At 34.9% G+C, this 21,882-nt stretch overlaps 1 protein-coding gene across 4 annotated transcripts in view; it reads right to left on the reverse strand.

Moving 5' to 3' along the window:
• The window catches only part of SNTG2 (syntrophin gamma 2), a 668,997-nt gene that overhangs the window by 119,844 nt on the left and 527,271 nt on the right, over nt 1-21,882 (reverse strand). For 2 of the 4 annotated variants that reach the window (XM_072634327.1, XM_072634325.1), the window contains exons 13-14: nt 16,498-16,569; nt 11,895-12,104 (exon numbers count right to left, since the gene is read on the reverse strand). In XM_072634327.1, the coding sequence (XP_072490428.1) occupies nt 11,895-12,104; nt 16,498-16,569 (282 nt within the window). The remainder of the gene's footprint in view (nt 1-11,894; nt 12,105-16,497; nt 16,570-21,882) is intronic. The other 2 variants (XM_072634328.1, XM_072634326.1) reach the window with 1 other exon arrangement.

Genomic DNA, 21,882 nt, shown 5'->3' on the forward strand with positions numbered 1-21,882 from the left:
CACTTTATTTATCATGGTTTCATAGTAAGGTATAGCCAGCCTTGAATGATTTTGTTAATTTTCTTCATAACTATTCTTTATGATCTGTTAAATAAAAGTTCTTTTGGAGGGCCCTTACTGAATGCTTTCTTTATTTAACTGGATAGTTTTTCTGTTTTCTATTGTGCCTTTCTTGTAGATGATGCCTTGTGAAGAGCTGAAGTCTAAACAGATGAATAATATAGAATAGGGAGGGAAGAGATGTAATTTTTCATCGGATAAATGTAAGTACATATTAGCAATTTAAGACATGTATTTCATACACCTAGATAAGATTATGTGATTTATTAAATGGAAGCAACTTGGGTGTAGGTATAGTAGAAGATATAAGTTATATAAAAGCTTCAATAAGTCAACAAAAAACCATTTTCCATGGCAGAGATATACTACACTGTCACCTCTACATGATGAGAACCTTCCTTACTCCATAGTTTATTTCAGGTGCCACCTTCTTTAAGAAATTCTTCTTCATGCCTCTAGATGAAAATGTTGTCTTTTGACTGAAATTGTCCAATACAATTTGTGTTGGATGTCTCCTTTGCCTCTATCATTCTACTTTGCATAATCCTGTATTTACTTGTTAATGCCCCACTTTCCCAAGTAGAATGCAAATTCCCCAAGGAAGAGAACTGGGTAACATCTTTTTTTAAAATTCATAATGCCTTATATATTATGCTATGATTTTGGTAAGAACTGAACAAATATTTGGTGAATTGAATATATATGTGTTGAGTGTTGTGATGAATTTTGTGATGAATGGTAGAGTATGATTCTATGTATTATGCTATAGAAAACAGATTTCCATACCCAACTGAGTGTGTGTGTCTAATATATATATATAGACACACACATATGTGTATATATGTATGTACATGTATATATGTATCTGTATGCATATGTATACATGAGTTTATATGTATGTATGTGCATATATGAGTGTGTGTATACATATATATGTAGTAAGGAAGACCTAGAAGACCAAGGTTCAAAACCTGCCTCTGACACTAATGTCACTTAGCCTCTCAGCCTCAGTTTTCTCCTATGTAAAATGGGGATAAATCATATCATCCAACTAACAGGGTTGCTATGAGTATAAGATGGCATATGTAAATAATTTATATTATTATTAATAGCAATAATGATAGTAAACATCATGATGATGATGACATGAGGAATTTCCATCAACATGACTGAATGTTGTCTCATTTGTTTGCTCCTCTTTCATTTTTATCCTTTAGTTTCTATCCTTTAAGCCACTTTCTATTTCTTAAAGAGCTACATATTTTCTTTTTCTCTTGTTATTAAAAATATTCAATAAATAAAGTATTTTGTTATTGAAACCAAGACTTTTCTACATTCACAGCACCATTCTCTACACTCATATTGCCACCCCCAAGATCCCCCTCACCTCAGGGTTGGAGGCTACTCAAATAGCCTGTTGGCTGGTCTTCTTGTCTCTTCCCTTTTCAGTCTATCCTCAACTTAGTTGTTAAAGTAGTCTTCTTAAAGTACAGATCTGACCATATCACCTCCTTACACAATAAAAACAGTGGATCCCTATTGCCTCTAAAATTAAATATGAAGTCCTTCACCAGCTTACCCCTTCCTTCAATTCTAGTCTTCTTATACTTTTCCCTTCTACCTACTCAATCATCTACGGACAGTGGCCTATATATTCTTTGACACACGAAACACTAACTCCTGACTGCAAACCTTCTGTACATCAAGGTTTAGCTCATATGCCACTTCCTTCAACTTAACTTTTTAGATGCCTGTTGTGTGTACACATCTGTGTCTTGGTCTGTCTCTCTCATTGTGTTTTGAAGAGAAAACAGAAGCAACAGAAGGATTGATTTGTTTTATCTTCTCTCAGTATGGATTCTTTTTGCAAGTAGAGATCCTATATCTTCTTTTATCCTTTTTCTATCAATATAGCTCAAGAGACTTTTTGATTGTCTGTAGCTTCCCTAGTCAGTTTCCAATCATTTTGATATTTATCATTCTGGATGTTGCCTTTATAGGAAAATACTATTCTTCTATTTTCATTTTCTGTTCCCTAGCCTTGCTTTCATCACCTTTTTCTTTTGAATCTCAGTTGTTAGATAAATTCCTTGATATCTTCAGACAAATCCCATTTTTCCTCCTCATTCCAATTGCTTCCCTTTGTATTGAGAATTTCATTCTTGAATATGAATGGATGAATAAATAAAATCTTTTAATATATAATAAAACATTTTAAGCAAAAATCAATAAATTTAATAAAGTATCTCCCATCCCTTTCCTACTGGCTTTCTCTGTAGCATTTTAGCTATGGGATCCTGAATCCTTCAACATCTGCTTTCCCAAAATTTATATCTTTTGATTCTAAATCCTGTGGTCTTTTTTTAAAAGGTACTACAATACCTTCAAAGACTATACTAATTCACTGACAGTTGAGAGTTCGCATCTGGTGTATACAAAGCTGGGCCAAAAGTATGAAGAAATTCTAGTTTCCCAGGTCTTCTGGACTTTAAATGACTTTACACTGATTTCCTCTTCCAAACTCCACTAGTTTATCATCTTTCCAATCTTCCAAATTTGCAAACTTCTCATTATCCTTGCTTTCCCACTCTCCTTCATCCTAGATAACTGATCAGGTGCCAACTTTTGCTTTAGCTGCCTCTACAATTACTATCGCATCTGGCCCATTCTCTCCATGCAAATAGGTGTACCGTTCTATTTTGGGCTCTCATCAGCTTTCACCTAGATTATTGCAAGTCTCCTAATTGCCTCAAGAGTCTTCTTGAAACTGCTACACAATGCTACCAAAACGATTTTCCTCAGTCACATACCTGACTAGGTCACCTACTCAAATCTATTGCTTCTAGGACAAAAAATTAATTCTTTTGTTAAACTTTTAATATCTTTCACAACCCAACTGGACCCAACTTCTTTTTTTATCCTTACCCCAACCCCACCTCAAGCCAGTAAAACTAATCTTTTCACTGTTCCACACACACAATACTCCATTTCCTGTCAGCACTAACTGCAGTGTATGACTGGAATGTATTACCTGCTTACTTTCACCTCAGGGAATTCCTCTCTTCCTTAAAGAATGTAGTTCTAGCACCACCTTCTGCATAAAACCTTTCCTGTTTCTCCAATTTACTAATGAGCTTCCTCCCCAACTACTGTATTTACTTTATATGCATTTGCATTTATTCCTTTTTATAATTGTATTGTATATACTTAGATAGATATTTGTTATCTCCTTCATTAGAATGTAAGTTCTTCAGCCATTCAGAAAACAGACATTTATTAAATACCTACTATGTATTTGCTATGTAAATACCTACTATGGGTTCTATGCTACCATTTAAATAGTACTTTAAGGTTTGCAAAGTATTTAAAAGTAACATTTAATTTGATCCTCACAGCTACCTTGTAAAGTAGGTGATGTTTCTATCCCCCTTTTACATAGAGGAAACTGAGGGAGATAGAAATTTAGTCACTTTCCAGAGTTACAATGCTAGTCAGTGCCTGAGACTGGAATTTAACTCAGGACTTCCTAATGGTAGCTATTCTCTACCCCACCTAGCTGTGTGGAGTGGAAGATGGACTGGAGCATAAATAGGCTTGTGGAAGGCAGAACAAACAGCAGCCTCTTGTCAAGGATGGCAAGGCATGAAGGCCTCTCCCTAGGTTGAAGTGCTGTCAGAGAAGAGAAGGGAGATTATACCAATGATGCTGTGAAGGTAAAATTAAATGGAACTTAGCAATAGATTGGCTATGGGAGGTGAGAGAGAGGGAAAGTTGATGATACCTAGATTGCTAGCCTGAATAAGTAGGAGGATGATGGTATCCTTAACAGTAAAAGGGAAGTTAGGAAGAAGGGAGGGTTTTGGAGGAAAGATAATGAGGTCAGTTTTGGAAATGCCGAGTTTAAGATGTCTATGAGACATTCAGGTCCAGATATCCAATAGACACTTAGAGACGTGAGACTAGGAGTTGGCAGAGAGATGAGGGCTGCTTACGTGGATCTGAGATTTATCAACATAGAGATGATCATTGAAGTTATGGATGCTGATGAGGTCACTAAGTAAAGTAATAGAGAGGGAGAACAGCTCATTGATCTAGATGAAGATCCAGCAAAGAAAACTGGGAAGCAGTTAGAAAGATAGAACTGTGTTATGAAAACCTAGAGAAAAGAGAATATTAAAGAGGCCAAGAAGGTTGATGAATGAGAAAATGCCATTAGGTTTGGTGGTTAAGATTGTTAGGAAAATCAGAGAGACAAGTTTTGATTGAATGATGAGGTCAGAAGGAAGACTATAGAGATTTAAGACAAGTGAGAGGAAATAAGTGGAATCATCTGTTGTAGGACCTTTTCAAGGAGTTTACCCACAAAAGGAAGGAGAGATATGGGATGACAGGTAGGTAGCAGTGATGGAAGGATCAAGTGAGGGCATTTTGAAGATGAGGTATTCATGGGCATTTTGTGAACACTGGGGAATCAGTTGACAGAGAAAGATTGAAGATAAGTGAGAGAGTGGGATTGATAGAGAGGATAAGCTGTTGGAAAAGTGAGAAGGATTGCAAGAAAGGATTTTTTTTCTTTTTTTGCACTTATATTTTCAGTGTCTTATACAGTGCCTGTTACATAGTAGATACTTAATAAAAACTTCTTCAATTGGGCATGAAAAATATCTCATATATTGCATCCATAAAATCATCCCATATTCCACTCCAACACTTACAAGCTTTGTGATCCTGGGTAAGTCACTTAACCTTTCTTAGTCTCAATTTCTTTAACTACAAAATGAGGATAATTATAGCCCTTACCCAATAGGGTTGTTGTGATGATAAAATGAGTAAATAGTAAACAAAAAAACCCAAAACCTTTAAAATGTAAAAAAGTAAAAAAAAAAAAAACCTTTAAAGTGATATATCAATGTTAGCTCTTATTTTATTATTCTTATTTCTTATAATTTTTTTTATTACTCAGTGATTGAGTATCTAGCTATGCCTCAGATTCCTCAGTTCTGATCATCAATTCTCACAGCCTCCTAAGTAGCTGGAGAAAGTATATGGGAACAGCTTGAGTGTTTAACTTAGTGTAACTACAAGGAATGACCTAGAAATGGGTTTTTTGATTACATCCAAGATATGAGTTAGTTTTCTTATCGTTTATCATCTTCCCTTAAAATGGGAGGCAGCAAAACGTAAGTCAATTGAAGGCTCTGCTTGGGTGGGTTTTCAGTTAATTGAGGTTTTACTTCTCATAAAACTAGGCACTCTCTTTTCTAATTTTTTTGGTACCTTTCTAAAGGACCTATTATATACTGTTCTTTATTAACATGAACTATCTTATTCCCCTACCTGACTGTAAATTCTACGAGGTAAGGACTGTGTGGGGTTTGTTGAAACATCCTATCTTTCTCAGTTCTCTCTTCACTACAATAATAAATGCTTGTCCAATTGAATTCAAATGATCTGAATCTGCCTTTACCCAAAACATTGGATAAACAGTGAATCTAACACTGCCACACACATGGCATCACCCTTGCCTGGGTGATTTAACAATGCTAAGATAATTAATACATTTCCTTTAGAAGTATCATCATGATCAGTGGCATTCTATGCTGATGTGAAGAAGGCTTTCACAGGGCAGGGACTCATTAGGAAATTACCTAAGATGAATATTCGGCTCCCTGGAGCTACTGTCTTATTTTTGACATTAAATCCTTAGAGCACAGATTTAATAGCAAATCCCTGGAAGAGATACTGAAAATTTTTTTAAAAATGATATAATTAATGGGAATGCAATATTGAGTTTGAGTATTTTAATTCACTTCAACATTCATTCAGTACTTATTACTTGCAGGCATAGTGCTATGTGCTGGGAATACAAAGACAATTTCTGGTAACACTTAGCTTACAGTCTAATAGTAAGCTAAGACATGTTTCCCAAATCAGCATAACAAATGATAAAATTATATAGGAACAAAGCGGAAATCTAAACAAAATATTCTCAGAAAATAAAGGAAAGAGAGAGGGGCAGCTAGGAGGTAGAGAGGGAAGAGGTTAGAGTGCTGGTTCTGGAGTCAGGAAGACTCTCCTTTGTGAGTACAAATCTGGTCTCACACTCTTACTAACTATGTGACCCTGGGCAAGTCACTTATCCTTTTTGCCTTAGTTACTTCATCTGTAAAATGAGCTGGAAAATAAAATGTCAAACCACTCCGGTATTTTTGCCAAGAAAACCCCAAATGGAGTCATGAAGAGTTGAACACGGCTGAATTGACTCCACAACAGCAACAAAAAAGGAGAGAATGCTTTTAGTTGGAAAAAAAAAAACAATCTAACCGAATCCAACAAACATTTATTGATTGCCCAGTGTATACAAAATACTATACTAGACACTGGGGATAAAAAAGCAAAATGAAAACCTGCCGTCAAGAAGTTTAGATTCTACTTAAGGGTAAACTATAAATAGATAATGCCTCAAAGTTATAGTGAAAATGGAATAAGTAAATTGTGAAACTTTTAAAACTACGGTTATACACACATGTGACCTTCACTATTATTTCTGTACAATTTCTCTTGGTTCTATTAACTTTTATAACCACTGCCATAATATTGGCTTTCATCCCATATTCCACATGGGATTCCTCATGCCTAGATTTTACTCACTCACTACTACTGGACCACTACTCACGACTCACTCACAGGCTCACAGATCAGTGGTGTCAAAACCACTGCCATAATATTGGCTTTCATCCCATATTCCACATGGGATTCCTCATGCCTAGATGTCACTCACTCACTACTACTGGACCACTACTCATGACTCACTCACAGGCTCACAGATCGGTGGTATCAAAATAAAAAACACTAATCCTTGTGAGGTACATACTGACTTAGAAAATCACAGAGCAACATGATTTACATTCTATTGTCTTTGTTAATTTTGTCAAATGTTTCCCAATTACATTTTAACCTGGTTCAGGCAGCACTCGTGAGTTCTGAAAGACCATCGACTGCCATGGGCAGTGAGTTCTGAAACTTCTGACTAGTCCAGCTCCATCATTGTACAACAAGGATACTGAGCCACAGAAGTTTCATGACATACAGCAGAGTATATTTCAGTGTCTGGATTTAAATAAGATCTTTTGAGTTCAATTCAAGCACACTTTAAACAGAATTGATCTTCATATCTCTAATTTCTTTTCTTTTTCTTAATTATGAGATTTCTACACTTTTCTTCAGGTGATTCTTTGACAGTTCATAGAGAAGAGTGTTCTGAGCCACCAGCTGAGTTTATTTAATCGGAAGGCATAGCCTGCTGTTGGTAGTGAAATATACTGGCCCCTACAGTCAGTATAGAACAGGTTTGGTACCCAGGTTCTTACCTTTTTTTCTTTAAAAAAATATTTTATGGAAATTGTTTAGTTTTATAATTATTTGTACTTTTTATATCACCTTCATTTCTGAATATATACGCCCCATTTCCCTACCTTGTGTGTTATTTTTTTGACAATAACAAATTTTAAAAGGCAATAAAATTAATTCAAAACTGACCAACAAATCAATTAAATCTGATCATATAAGCAATATTTCACACCCTAGTCACTTAGCTCTGCAAGTAAAGGAGAAAGGTATATTTTCTTATCTCTTCTTAAAGGACAAACTTGATCATTATAATTCCACAACATTCAGTTTCAGACATTTTTTGTTTTTGTTTTTTTTGACCTTTCCATTTACATTGTTGTATAGTATAAGAATGAATGCTTAACAAATCCTTATGGACTGACTGACCAAAGTGTTTTAGCAATCACCATTTTCATCATTTTACTTCTTTGTTCAATAATCTACATTAGCTTCTATGACCCATGTATCAAATCTGAATTTTAAGATCTTTCACTAATACCCCCTTCAAATTTATTACTTTTATTACTTCTCACTTAGATGGCTGTCTTCCCTCTATTCTCCTTATCCAAATACTACTTAGCCTAGAAGCTAAAATTCAAATGCCAGTGTCTTCCAGAAACTTTTTTTTGAATACTCCAGCGATTCTCTACCCATTTATTCTAACCTACTTTCTATAGTTTAGAGCAGAGGTGGGAAACCTGTGGCCTGGAGGTCCCACCCTCATTTAGAGTGTTCACTTTATTCTCAGATTATCTGTAGGCAACTAGGTGGTGCAGTGGATAGAGCACAAGTTCAGGAGTCAGAAGGACCTGAGTTCAAATCTCGCCTCAGGCACTTGACACTCACTACCTGTGTGATCTTGAGCAAGTCACTTAACCCCAATTGCCTCATCCTGGGTCATCTCCAGTCATCCTGATGAATATCTGGTCACTGGATTCAGATGGCTCTGGAGAAGTGAGGTTGGTGACCTGCACAGCCCTCCCTCACTCAAAACAAAGTCAAGTGCAAGCCATGTCATCATTTCTCTGATGGCATGATCTTCTTTGGTAACGAAGGACAAACATACACACAAATTATCTGCAACAATTTTCCTGGATCACTTTCAAGGCTTTTCAGTCTTTGATTTGTAATATGCTTCTCTGCATACATATTCTAACCCTGTACCCAAGAGAATATAGGGTCCTTAAAGTCAAGGACCATGACAGCATGAATTTTTGTATTATAATTGTATGTATGCAGAAAAAAAAAAACCTTTGTATTGTAATTGTAATGTATGGAGAAAAAAAATTCAAAAACCTAGAACTTCAAACAACTTCTTTTACAGTCCCCAATTTCCTTCTAGGTTCTAAGTCCAACTCCTACAACCTATATGAGGTCTTTCCAGTTACCCCAAGTTATCAATGCCTTGGTCCCTTCCTGCAAGTATTTCTACATATTCATATTGTCTCCTCCCTATAAAAGGTAAGATTGATAAATGTTTGGTTGTTTCATTGATTGATGTCCTGATTTAAATTCTAGTATCCTTTCCAATGCATTATGGCCCCTCCTAGAACACTTAAACATAAGGAATGACTTTATGACTATGAAGGTGTTAAAATGTAGTTTCCCTAACCTAACATTGCTAATTGTGACCATGAAAACATGATGCTAGGGGAAATGGCATCGCAGTTGATGGTTAATTCCACAGGAAAAAAATCTTATAAACAAGTGATCAACTGAATAATGACACAATGGGGCTCACATCTTTAATGGTGGTGCTTGGTTACACTGTTTAAGAAATTGTAAAAAAAGTGATGTTCAAGACAATCTTTTACAGGCTGTGTTCATACTAGAATATACTCAAGTGAGGTTGTATAGTCTTTATCTCTACACAGCTTCAAGATAGGAATGGAGATTTGTCTATCTTGGAAGGCTTAGCTCAGGCATTTTGAAACAACGGCCCTTGGAAGTTCCTGCCTGAAATGCCTTCTCTCTTCAGCTCTAGCAATTCACATCACCTTCCTCAGAATTCAAAACCTGACTTTAAAAAAATCACCTTCAAAATATGACTCAAATTTTATATTCCCCCACCCCCCCAAAATGCCTGTTCGACTGTAATTATTCCTTTATACCACATCTTAGCAGTTCCTGACGAAATTTGTAAAACAGTAATGAAGACTTACTAACACAGTTTTATAAGTCATTGTAAATCTAAACTGATTTGTACATTCATATACTTTAGTGCCTTAAGCATAGTACATACTTAGTAAATATTTGTTGAAATAAATTTAATTTATATTTTGTCCCTGAAATTAGGGTATAAAATACTTGAGATCAAGAACCATTAGTTTTGTATTCCTTACTTTTATATAATGTTAGGAATAGAGTTAATGATTAATGTGTTATTATAGGATGAATGCTTGACTTGTAATCAGAAGACTTAGACTTCAGTTCTTTTTCTGTCTTATAATAATTATGAAAATCACAATTTTTCTGGGTCTCAGTTTTTTTTATCTGTAAAATAGGGATACAACAGTTGTCTTACTCTTCTGCCATAACCTCTGGAACTCTGTGTGTTGACATCTGACTTGCTGGTGTTTCCTAAGGACTATTAGGCCTTGACACCTAGTCTGTGGCTGAACTCCAAAGACCTCTGAGCCTTTCCACCACAAATTTCCTATATGTGTTGTCTCCCCTAAGTAGAGTGTGAGCTCTTTCAGATCAAGGACAATCTTGATGTTCTATTTGTCTCCCTAGAACTCAGTACAGTGCTAGGTAATATCTCTCAAAAGTGAGAATTAATTGAGATTATGTACACGTACATATATAAATAAGTAAACATAAATGCAAGAATGCATGTAAGTACACACACACACACACATCCATGCTTTGTAACCAGTAAGCACTATGTAAAGGTAAGGTATTGAGGCAATTGCTACCATTATTGCTAATAACTAATTTAACTGAATGCCCTCAGGAACAAAGTTATGTCAATTTCACTGCTATTATCTCAATTCTACTTAACTAAGCTTAGACTCAGGAGAATGCTACAATAGTTACTGGAGAATTGTTCAAATTATGCACAATAGAAAAAATAGGTGGGGAATAGCTAGCTAAAAATAATGAAGGCTGGCATTTATATAAAGCTTTAGGGCTTATAGGCCACTTTATATACACTATCACATTTGAGTGTACAGCTTGTAAGATAGGGATTATTCTTCACCTTAGCCATTCACAGGAATGATCCTACTTTTATCTCACTATACCCACAAAAATACCAGTCAAAGTGTATAGACTTTCATATACAGAAAGTACAAGCTTTAAGGTTTGTACTGATTTTCATGTAGAGAAATTCATGGGAATTCCACAGTTCTATCAGGGGGTACATTTGTCCCTAGTTTATGGATAAGAAAACTGAGGCTCAAAGAAGTTGAGTGACTTTCCACTGTCACTTGATATGTTGTGGGTGGGATTGGAACCTTTCTCTTGTAACTACAAAGTCCCACCAGCCAGTCAATAAACATTCATTAAGTACTTACTATGTGCCAAGCACTGTGCTAACTTGCCCTTTATATTAACAAAACAGGTTTCACTATGCTTCCATCCTCTAATGTAAAATTATTTCAACCTCCATCTGTATATCAACATGCCTGAGTAGTAAATCAAATATGGGACATAAATTAGAATTCAAAAAGTTCATTGAAAGATACAACTAATACTTGGTTTACAGCATGCTTATCATGTCCATGATGTAATGCACAAGGTTGGGGAAAAACTATTCCATTTTTGTTTGTGAAAAATGCAATCTCTTCTATGATATATTTGATTCATTTATGCACTGTTATATTTTTATTTCTGGTGATCCATATCCTTCTTGAAAGGGGTTTTATTATTTTTGATAGTATAGTCTAATACATTCTTTGTTATCAATTCAAAGGCTTTCCATGAGAAATTGTATGTGACTTATTTCCTGTCATCAGTAAGGAAAAAAAAAAACAAAACAACCACACCTGACAAATATGGGAATTAAAAAAATTCTTTTGGATCATTATGCAGAACAGAAAGGAAAATGATATTCTAGAAAATTGAATGTCCAGATAATTTGCCATACAATATGTAAGGCAAACCCATCACTTCAGGCTGTATTCAAAGAGCAGATCATTACTGGACATCAATTCAAAAGTATAGCAATAAAAGCATGGGTCATTTTCCAACTATGAAAATTAAATATTTCCTCCTCACTTTTTACTTCTCTGGTAATCCATGGTATCACACATATTACTCAGCATGACCGCCATGGATTAACCAACACTTACATTGTTAACAATATTTTGTTATCAGAAAAAAACTGAACTTTGTTAGAACAAAGAAAACTATTTTTTAACATCTAACATATATGACTTAGTGATTTCCTATTTTGGCTATTAAGGGTCAAAGGTTACTAATAAAGAATATATATTACTTACCCCTGTCCTTTGAACTTCCATGAAAATGGCTCTTTGGAATGATTTTTCCCACACAGCTAGCTCGCTCCCTAGCTCTACATTGAAAAAATGACTTTTTCCCTGTCCAACCATGACACTGAAGCAATATGGCCGTTGGTCTTCCAGGTCATAGTCCTGGTGAAGACCTAGATAAAAGTTTGCTTGTAACCAGTAGTCATCAGCGAGCCAGAGCTGAAAAACATAGAATAAAAGTTTATTTGTTTGTTTTAATTGCTGGGGAGGACCTAAGAACACAGAAAGGTGTCTTAGATATGGAAGATGTACAAAATATCAGAGTTAGAAGGGACCTTAACACAGAGCAAATAAAATGTTTGAGCTTGAGAGGACCTTAGGAGGTAAATATTAGAATACAGAATGAGAAAGGACTTTATTTGTCATTTAACAAAACCTCTTTATTTTAGAGAGAGGAAAACAAACAAACAAAACAACCTAACAAGCAGAGAATTGAAGTCACTTGCTTAAGTTCACAAAGTGAATAAGTAAAAGAATTAGGCACAGGACCTAGACTTCTAGGTCAGTCTTCTTTTTATTATATAGTATATAAGCACATATGCATTTATACATGTGATAAATATGATATGTAACAACATATGATATATAAAACAAATTTATGTATTAGTATTTTATTATACCTCACACTCAGATATCCATGAATAACACAGTAAAATCCTTAAATGTAACCTAACAATAGAGATTATTATCTACATCAGTGGAGAAAGGTCTCACATGTTGATCGGACTGATGGGAAATACAGATCATTGTACTGAAATAAGTAGTTGCTTTTTTATGTAAGAATACAAACCTGTGAGGGAGGTAATGTAGTCATTATTATTCTTACTGTTCAGATGAAGAAACCAAAGCTTGGGGAAAAATGGGAATCGTACATGGGAATAAGCCTAGAATGCACTGGAGTCAGGATTCAAACCCAAATCCCTTGACTCCAAGTCCTTCCCTCTTTCCATCGCCCATTATATAGGGAAAACATACACAAACACACACACATGTACATACGTGTATATATATTACATACAACACTATACATATACATGCATATTCATACAAACACATAACATATATACACACATATATGACCTATGATTTAATTGTTTTTAAGAATGTGAGATATCTATAACTATATTCTTATCTATTCTCCTTTCTTCCCTCTTTCTCCCCTCTTCCTCTCATTTCCTCTCTTTTCTCCTCTTCCCTCCCTTCTTTCATCCTCCTTCTTGTTCTTGTTCTCTCTCCCATCACTCCTTCCTTCTCTATGTATGCATGTATTGTGTTTGAGTATAAGGAGAGAGAGAGCTAGTTTCTGACCTTCTGGCTATGTGACCCTGAGTCACTTGACCTTACTCTCCCCTGTTGACTCTCTAAGAATATAGAGAGCATGTGTTTTTCTGGCTGTTCTGGGAGATAGATTCTCTCCCTCTCTTTCCCCCCACCCCCAAATAGGTTCCTTTCCTGATGAATTAAGAAGTCCAGTTTAAAATAACATGGGCATGTATGTATTTACATATAGAAAATCAGTTCCTCAAAGGCAGGACTGTTAGTTTTACCTTTGTATCCCCAGCATACAGAACAGTGCCTTACACACAGAAATAGATTTGTGTTTGTTGAATTGAATACAAAGAAAATTCATTAACTAACAAATGTTTCCATTTCATTAGTTTTAATAGAAAAAATATGATTTAGAAAGATTATGGATGGTTTTACTTTACCTGAAAGAAGTTAAACACAAATTTATTTTTCTTTTTGGTGGGGAAATTAAGTTACTTAGACTGCATTCCACTTCATCATTAAAACGGTATGTCTTAGAGACACTATTTAGATGATGTTCATAATTTAAGTCACGACTGCAATCAAGACACTGATTGATGTAATTTTCTCATCAATTTCATGGCTGATGTAGAAATTTGGTATAGACATAATTTTAATAGGTGGAAGAAAAATTACCTCTAGGGAGAAAAGAACACCACTGAGAAAAAAATAATTTCTTCACACTTGTTTCTGGACTAAACATTGATAGATATTAATTGTGGAAGGGGGATTATGAACACAGATCATAAAGAAAAATTGAAGCAGAAAAGTAACAGTCTGTTATTTTGTATATGCATTTATTCTAATTCCTGAAATAGAAATTAACTTCATGTTAGAAAAATTAAAGATGGGAGAGAATCAACCTCAAACTTACAAGTGATGCTAGACAAAAATGGATTTTTGCCTGGTGGTTTAGTTTCTAAAAAAGATCCTACGACATTTGAAACAGGCAAAATGAATAGGTTTAGAAGGTGTTGTTAGAGATGCTAACTTATGTTCCCAAACTTATGACTGATTACATATTGAGAGACCTTGAGTGCACTCTGAGAAGCTTTCAGTAACACAACACTTGTGATGAGGAAAGAAAAGTCAGGAAGAGTCTGACATATTCATTCATTCAATAAGCATTTATTAAGAGCTTACTATGTGTCAGTCACTGTACTAAATGCTGAGGATGCAAAAAGAGGCAAAAAACAGGCTGCCCTCAAGGAGCTCACAGTCTGGTGGGAAAGACAATATGCAAACAAATATATACAAGGCAAGCATTAAATGATACATAAGAAATAAAAACTGAAAGGTACCAGAATTAAGAGGGGTTGGAAAAGGCTTGATGTAAAACACTGTGAGTGTGATAGGTGGGTCATCTCATTCACATCTCAATTCCCTTTTTGGACTTCTCCTTACAAACTACTTTCCCAACCCTGCTGAAGCCTTTGCCCTAGGGCCTTTTTACCTGACTGGAGACTTACTCTCCTACACCTCTTACCTCTTTATCCTTCCCCCACTTCCAACTCTCCTTTATTGTTTTTCCCTATTAAAATCTGAGTTCCTTGAAGGTAAGACCCATCTCATTTGCTTTTATCTGTATTCCAACGCTTAGCATAGTACCTGGCACATAAAGCATGTGCTTAATAATTGGTCTCTATATCTACTTATCTATCTGCATGTTTAATCTGTCTATCAAATATACTCTGCTTTAGACCACATCTTAAGTATTATATTGAAGTCTGAGAGTCACATTTTAGCATTTAGCTTTATTCATGAAGCACACCTTTGACTATCTTTTTCCCTCCAAGAAATTTCAGTGGCTCTCCTGTATCCTCTGGGATAAGATACAAATACCTCTTTTAATCACTTAAAGTGCTTCACAATCTGGCTCCACGCTTTCTTTCCAGAGGTATCACACATCTTCCCTCCACGCACTTGATGCTCCAGTTAAATTAGTCTACTTACTGTTCTGGTAGCTTGTGACACATTTGATAAAGGGCTGATCCTAGAAAGAACTGAGTACAAATACACTTACTAGCTATATTACTCTGGTTAAGTCACTTAAACCTCTGTTTGCCTAAGTTTCCTTAGTAGTGAAAAGGGGAAATAATATCATCTGTCTCATGGGGTTGTTGTGAGGATCAAATGAGATATTAAATTGCTTAGTGCAATGTTTGGCACACAGTAAGCGCTTTATAAATGCTTATTATCCTTGGCCCTGTAGACATGACATTCCATCTCCTACCTTTGTACTTAAGCATATACTGTCTCTTCAAGGATCAGCTGAAGATCACCTCTTTCAAGAGACTTTTCTGACTTTCCCAGTTGCGACCCCTCCGCTATTACTTTGGATTTACTATCTGTCTTTCTCTGTCTGTCTCTCTATCTATCAATCTATCTCTTGCATTTAATTATCTGTGACTATGTTGTAGTCTTTCAGTTGAATATAATCTCCTTAAGGCTAGATAAGAGCTATCTTTTTCTAAAAAATTCTCAGCCCATAGCAAAGTGGCTATGCTATTTAAGTGTATATTAAGATACACTAGTTACCAACTAAGAACCATAAATGTTCTAAATTGAATAAAATGGTTTTGAAGTTTTTATGTTATTTGAAATTCTTTCATTTCAGATCCACTGTTCAAAACTCCTCGTATATAATGTTATGTTTTAATTTGTGATTTTTATAAATTTGAGATCTGACTTTCTGATGAAACAATTTTCCTCAAAGGAATAGTCTTATTTTTCCAATTGTCCCAACTTACCTAACTTTGCTTCCATATTACACAGCTTAACTTTTCCAAAAAAGATAAATAATCTAAAATAATGCCACGTATTTTGTAGATATGTTCCCTTCCATTGACAGGTCTTGTTAGGATATGACAGAGAGCCCATAATAAAGGCATTTTAATAGGAACAGTTAAAATTTGATTTGTGCAGCAAGAGATTAACTAGTTTGAAATTATCCACACTAAATCAGATGACTTTGAATATTTGATTTCAATGCCATGGATAAAATGGCATTTATATCATTGGTATGATATCTTCTGATAATAAAAGCCACCAGTAACTACACATCAGTCTTGACTAGCATAGATATAAATCTGTAGGGATTATGATGGTATCTAGAATGTTTTAAATTTCTTATTGAATTCAAGGATATATCTGAAAGACAAAGCATTTGGCTTTCCCCACTATTAACTGAAACCCCAAACTCTCTTGCTTACTTGAAAATGTCTCATTTCCAGAGTATACTTACCTTGTGAACTTTAAATAGTACCTCACAGAGGTTATAGATTTTTTCAGCTCGTACCCAGTCTAACGTACTCACCTGTAAGAAAGAGAATATGCACATGTAAATAGATGCTTTCCTCTATTGGTCTGATAATGTAGATCATCTGTAGATATAAAATGAAAGTTAATGTTTCTATGTCAATGAAATATCAAATAATCACTACTTAGGTGGCAATACTAACTTACATATTCTATATCAGTTACTAAACACATCTATTTATTTTAAAAGTAAAATTATAGATATCTTCAAAATATACTCAGTTTATTAGATGTAAAGCAGAAAAATCTTTGATCCAAGAATTAATATATAGCTCTATGAGTAATCCTCTGTGACTTGAGATCTTCTCAAGGAGTCAAATTAAGAGGGATTATGACCAATCATAGAAAGGCATTAGTGTATTAGTACTTGGAAAAGCATGACATCGTATAAAGAATACCAGATTTGGAGTCAAAGGACCTGAGTTCTTATCCTGATTGTGCCAATTGATACCATTGTGAACTTGCTCAAGTCACTTTCTCTGCCTCAGTTTACTTCATCATGAGGATCATTCAACTACATAACCTCTAATTATCCTATAACCCTATGTGGCTCTCAGTTCAAAATACTACTTCTGTTACCTATTAGATATTGGGCAGTTTACAACCTCCCCAGGCCTCATTTTCACCCTTTGTAAAATAAAAGGTTTGGTTTATATGATCTTTAAGTTCTCTTTCAATTATTAATCCTCTGTCTACCTGCATTAATAATTATTTTGGACCCAACTAAATCTATAGTTCAATCACAGAAACAATCAGCCAATTTGACCAATCAACTACCTTAAAAAATTTACTTGATTGATTAAAAGAAATGAATTTACTTGTGTAAGGACTGGAGGAGTTCTATACCAAATTTAGATGATTTGTCATGTTATCTATGTTACTCTTAATCTTCTATCACAAAGGATAATCAAAAGTTCACTCCATTATATCTTTCAAGTATCAAAATCACCACGTGCAAGAAATTTAATCAATTTGTTTCATCCTGTAGTAAATTTCTTATTAAATAAAATTCTAGCCACATACAAAAGCTGAAACTCTAAAGCCATTAAATTTTCCTAAATGTTCTTCCAACTTTAAGTGAACAATGTAAACAAAAACTATACTTAACATATTGTCATTTAACATTTAATTGGTTCTACAGTTGACTCGCAGATTCTGATAAAAAAAATAGACTAAACCAAACCATAAGCATGAAGTAAAGAATAGTCATCAACAGGTAACTGGTATGTTATTTATTTACTTTTTAAAATATATATGAAATTAAAGCCAGAGAAGTTAAAATTAACATTAGTTATTAATAGTTTAAAGAACTCCAAGAATAAAAATTTTGGAGGAAGCAGTACATCTTCTGAGACCTTTGGTTAGTAACAGATGCAGCCTCTAATAAAACTGCCTTTCTGTACTTACAGTAATTTCTATTATGATCCTGGAAACTGACCCAGTTATTGTTCTTTCTTTGATTCCAAAAGCAACCCCCCTTTTGAATTTTTATAGCTTCTGTTGCTGTTATGTTCACAGGATTACTTACATCATTACAGCAAAGTGCTTTATATATTAATATAACTAGAGCTGTATTTTTTTCGTAAATATCTATCTGTGTGAAGAGAATCTTAAGAATTGCAAATGTGTTTACAGATCACAGTCACATATAATGGCTTCACTTCAGAAATCATGGTTAGGATACCTATTTTCTCTCTGTCTTTTTTCCTTTGCTTTTTCATCTTCCTCACCACAAAATGAACATCACTCATAGCCTCTCCTTTATTACTACACTGTTCTTTCCGCACCATTTGAGGTACATCTTTAGCAGTCTCTTAATATATGGAGGACTACTTAGTACAGGCAAAGCACAGAATGTCATTTAGGTTACATTAATAACCTGGTAACTTGACATTTTCAGTTGTTCTCAGTATCTTCATCGTGACAAGATGTAGTCCTCTCCCTGTATCTGAACTGATCAATGTTCGATCCTTCTCACTCTACATACTTCTAATGTTGTCCTCTGATTCATACAATCATAGAATTGGAAGGGACTTTAGAGACCATCAAATCTCACACATACCTGAACAAGAATTCCCTTTTTGTTTGGAGATTTCCAATAAAGGGGAATGAGCAACTTTCTAAGGCATCCCATTCCACTTTGGGAGATCTTTAACTGTTTAAAAGGTTTTCTTTACGTTCAGCAGAAACCACCTCAGCAACCTTTACCCATTGATTTTAGTTCTGCCCTCTGGGGCCAAGCAGAGCAAAGTTAATCCTTCTTCCATGCAAAAACTATTAAAGCACTTGGTTTCCAAGTGCTTAGGGTTATAATTGCTGCTCACAGAGTCTTCAAAGAGATGGCTACAAAAACAGAGTAAACCTTGAACAGTTTGCAGACAGGAAAATTAAAATATCTGTCTATTATCACTCTAATATATGCATATTATGTAAACACACACACATATACACACACACATATATATATACACATATATACATATATATATATACATATGCATATATATATATATATCTCCATAGTTATTCAACTGTGTCTGATTTTTTAGTGACCCTGTTTGGGGCTTCCTTGGCAAAGACACTAGATTGGTTTTGCTTTTCCTTCTCTAGTTCATTTTACAGATTAGAAAACTGAGGTAAACAAGTTTAAGTGACTTGTTCAGGGTCACAGAGCTAGCATCTGAGGCCAGTTTTAAACTCAGAAAAATGTGTCCTAACATCAGGCCCAGCACTCTCCTGTGCTACCTAACTCTCTCCCTCTCTCTCTTTCTTTCTCTCTCTTCCCCTTCCCCTTCCTCTTCCTCTTTCTCTTTCTCTCTTCTTCCCCTCTGTCTCTCTCACACACGTGTGTATATGTATATCTATATGTAGGTATATACACATACATATACCTATACATACAGTATACATGTGTATACATATGTACATACATACATATGCACGTGTGTGTGAGAGAGAGAGAGGGAGAAAGGGAGAAAGGAAGTTTGGTTTTAATACAGGTAGATTATGGTTTTTTTTTCCGATAGTTGTGAAAGAATACATTACTCAGTTCTCTGCCTTTTCCTTCAATTAATGTAGTCTTACCCATTTTTCAAGGTTTAATATCCAACTCCTTGACAAAGATGTCTCTGATCACCTCAGCCTTAAGAGAATCTTCTCTTCCCTAAAGCCAAGAGCACAGTACTGTCTGTATCATTCATTTGACATTTATCCAAGTTGGCTTGAATCACAAACTGACTTTTTAAGTATCTAGCATGATACCCCAACCCCATAAAAATCTCCTTGAAGTCAAAGACTTTATGCCACTCTCCATTTTCCATATCACCTTATACAGTGTATTAAAAAAATTCTTATTGATTGATTGAATAAATGTGTAAGACCAGATATGGTATATATTAATGGTATAATATTAATTATATAAAATGGATGAACAACCCACATGTGGTAACAGAATGTCTGTGTGTTTTCAGTGCTGATAAACCTAATCTCTTTTAATACGCTATCAGTATGACTTCCATATTTATCTGTAATGGTGTCAAGCTAAGAATAATCTTATTCTTCAGAAATGTCAAAAACGAACTAAAAGCATATGTTTGTTCCTGAGGCAACATTTTACCATAAGAAACATTTAATGTATCATTTAGGGTTCCTTTTTGGTCTATACTTTATAGTTAAAACTGTGAAAACTAGGTAGGGAAAAAGTGTGACAATAAGTCATCTGATTCCCAGGTGAGGATTTATATTTAAGGTATTGTAGTCATTATTATATTATTTTATTTTTAGTGTCTGACTCAAAAGACAAGAACATTTATTTTTGTAATAAAATGATATTCAACAAAAATTAAATCAGAATTATTTAAGGCCCAGAAAACTAGCCAAAAGCAAATTGATATAGGTAAAAGACAAAAGTATTCAACAAACAAGTTTTGTATGGTCAGTGATCAAGAAATCCAAATGAAAATATCCAAAAGATGGCTTTGGAAGGAAGTCACATCCTGAGAAAATTGCTTCTATCAATATACATGACAAAAATACATAGACCAACAAAAGGTCATTGTCTCTATAAATGAATGAAAAAACTCAACTGTTTATTAAGTGCTTGCTCTGTGCAAAGGACTACATGAAGCACTGGGGGGATAAATTGAAAAAATAAGGCAATTCTTACTCTTAAGAGAGCTCACATTCTAGTGGAGGAGACAACACATATTACAAGGTTTCAGCTGCAAGTCAGATGGAAAAGTTCCATGGATCTTAGAGTGCAAAACAGATGTTATTTAATATCTTTAATGTCATTTCTACTGATTAAATTGTATCAGTTTCTAAAGTTGAATCAATTGTTAGTGCCAAGTACTTTGGTTGCAAGAAATTACTTTTGTTAGATCCCTGGTAGCTGTGGCTGTAATATTTGTGGTAGTCAGGATTCTGAATCTCCACAGGGATTACTTCCTAGGATGATGAAGATGATGAAACATTGCTATTTTTTCAAGGCTTTTGGGTTTAGAGTCCTGAACTGTCTCTATAGCAATGAATACGGAGATGATGGACTAGGTGATGGTGGTGATCTGGCTTGCTTGGCACATCCAGCTTTGTATTTCTCCCTTGGGGAGCCTTACTGCTTCTGACAGGCTGGCCTACTTCCCTTTTGGGTGGTAATTTGTTGGTGGCTTGTGGGGATGCCTGGCTCCTTCTCCATAGGAATTGCTTCCCTGGAAGTTAGTTGTATGAGCTAGATTAGAAGCAGGACTGTAGGGTGCTGTGTCTGTCTATCCTGGCAAAGGCAATAATCCAGTAATGGAACTGAGTCTGAACTGTGTTTCCAGTGTGACTGTAGAGCAAGAAAGGAAGATCTAAAGTACAATGGTATATATTTTAGAATCTGTAAAAAATGCCCTGGTTTAAGAAAACCTATTATTAAGTGGGATGATAAAAGTAACAGAAAAGATGGATTAGGCCATAATTCATATCACAGAGGGGTTCTTCACTTTGGAAATTAATGTTCTGTCTTAGCCACAAGTCTTGGAAGATATAATGAATTGTACAGCAAGCTTTTTTAAGGAAAACAGCTATTGGAAAGTGAGATACATTTGTGATGACAAATAGAAAAAGAAGGGGAGGAGCAACTTACACCTTATACATGTTCTTACTCCAAAAGCCTAAAACCTTGATCTGATAAATGATTTTGTATCATCTGAAATACTATACAATCAACCATGGGATCATGCTCCTTAGGATCACTTCACTGATGGTCATTGTGGGAACAAAATAATAGAAAACAATGTGCTAATACCTCAAATCTTGTAGAGGTAGCATG

The sequence above is a fragment of the Notamacropus eugenii genome, chromosome 1 (assembly GCF_028372415.1).
Source record: "Notamacropus eugenii isolate mMacEug1 chromosome 1, mMacEug1.pri_v2, whole genome shotgun sequence".
Taxonomy (NCBI): Eukaryota; Metazoa; Chordata; class Mammalia; order Diprotodontia; family Macropodidae; genus Notamacropus; species Notamacropus eugenii.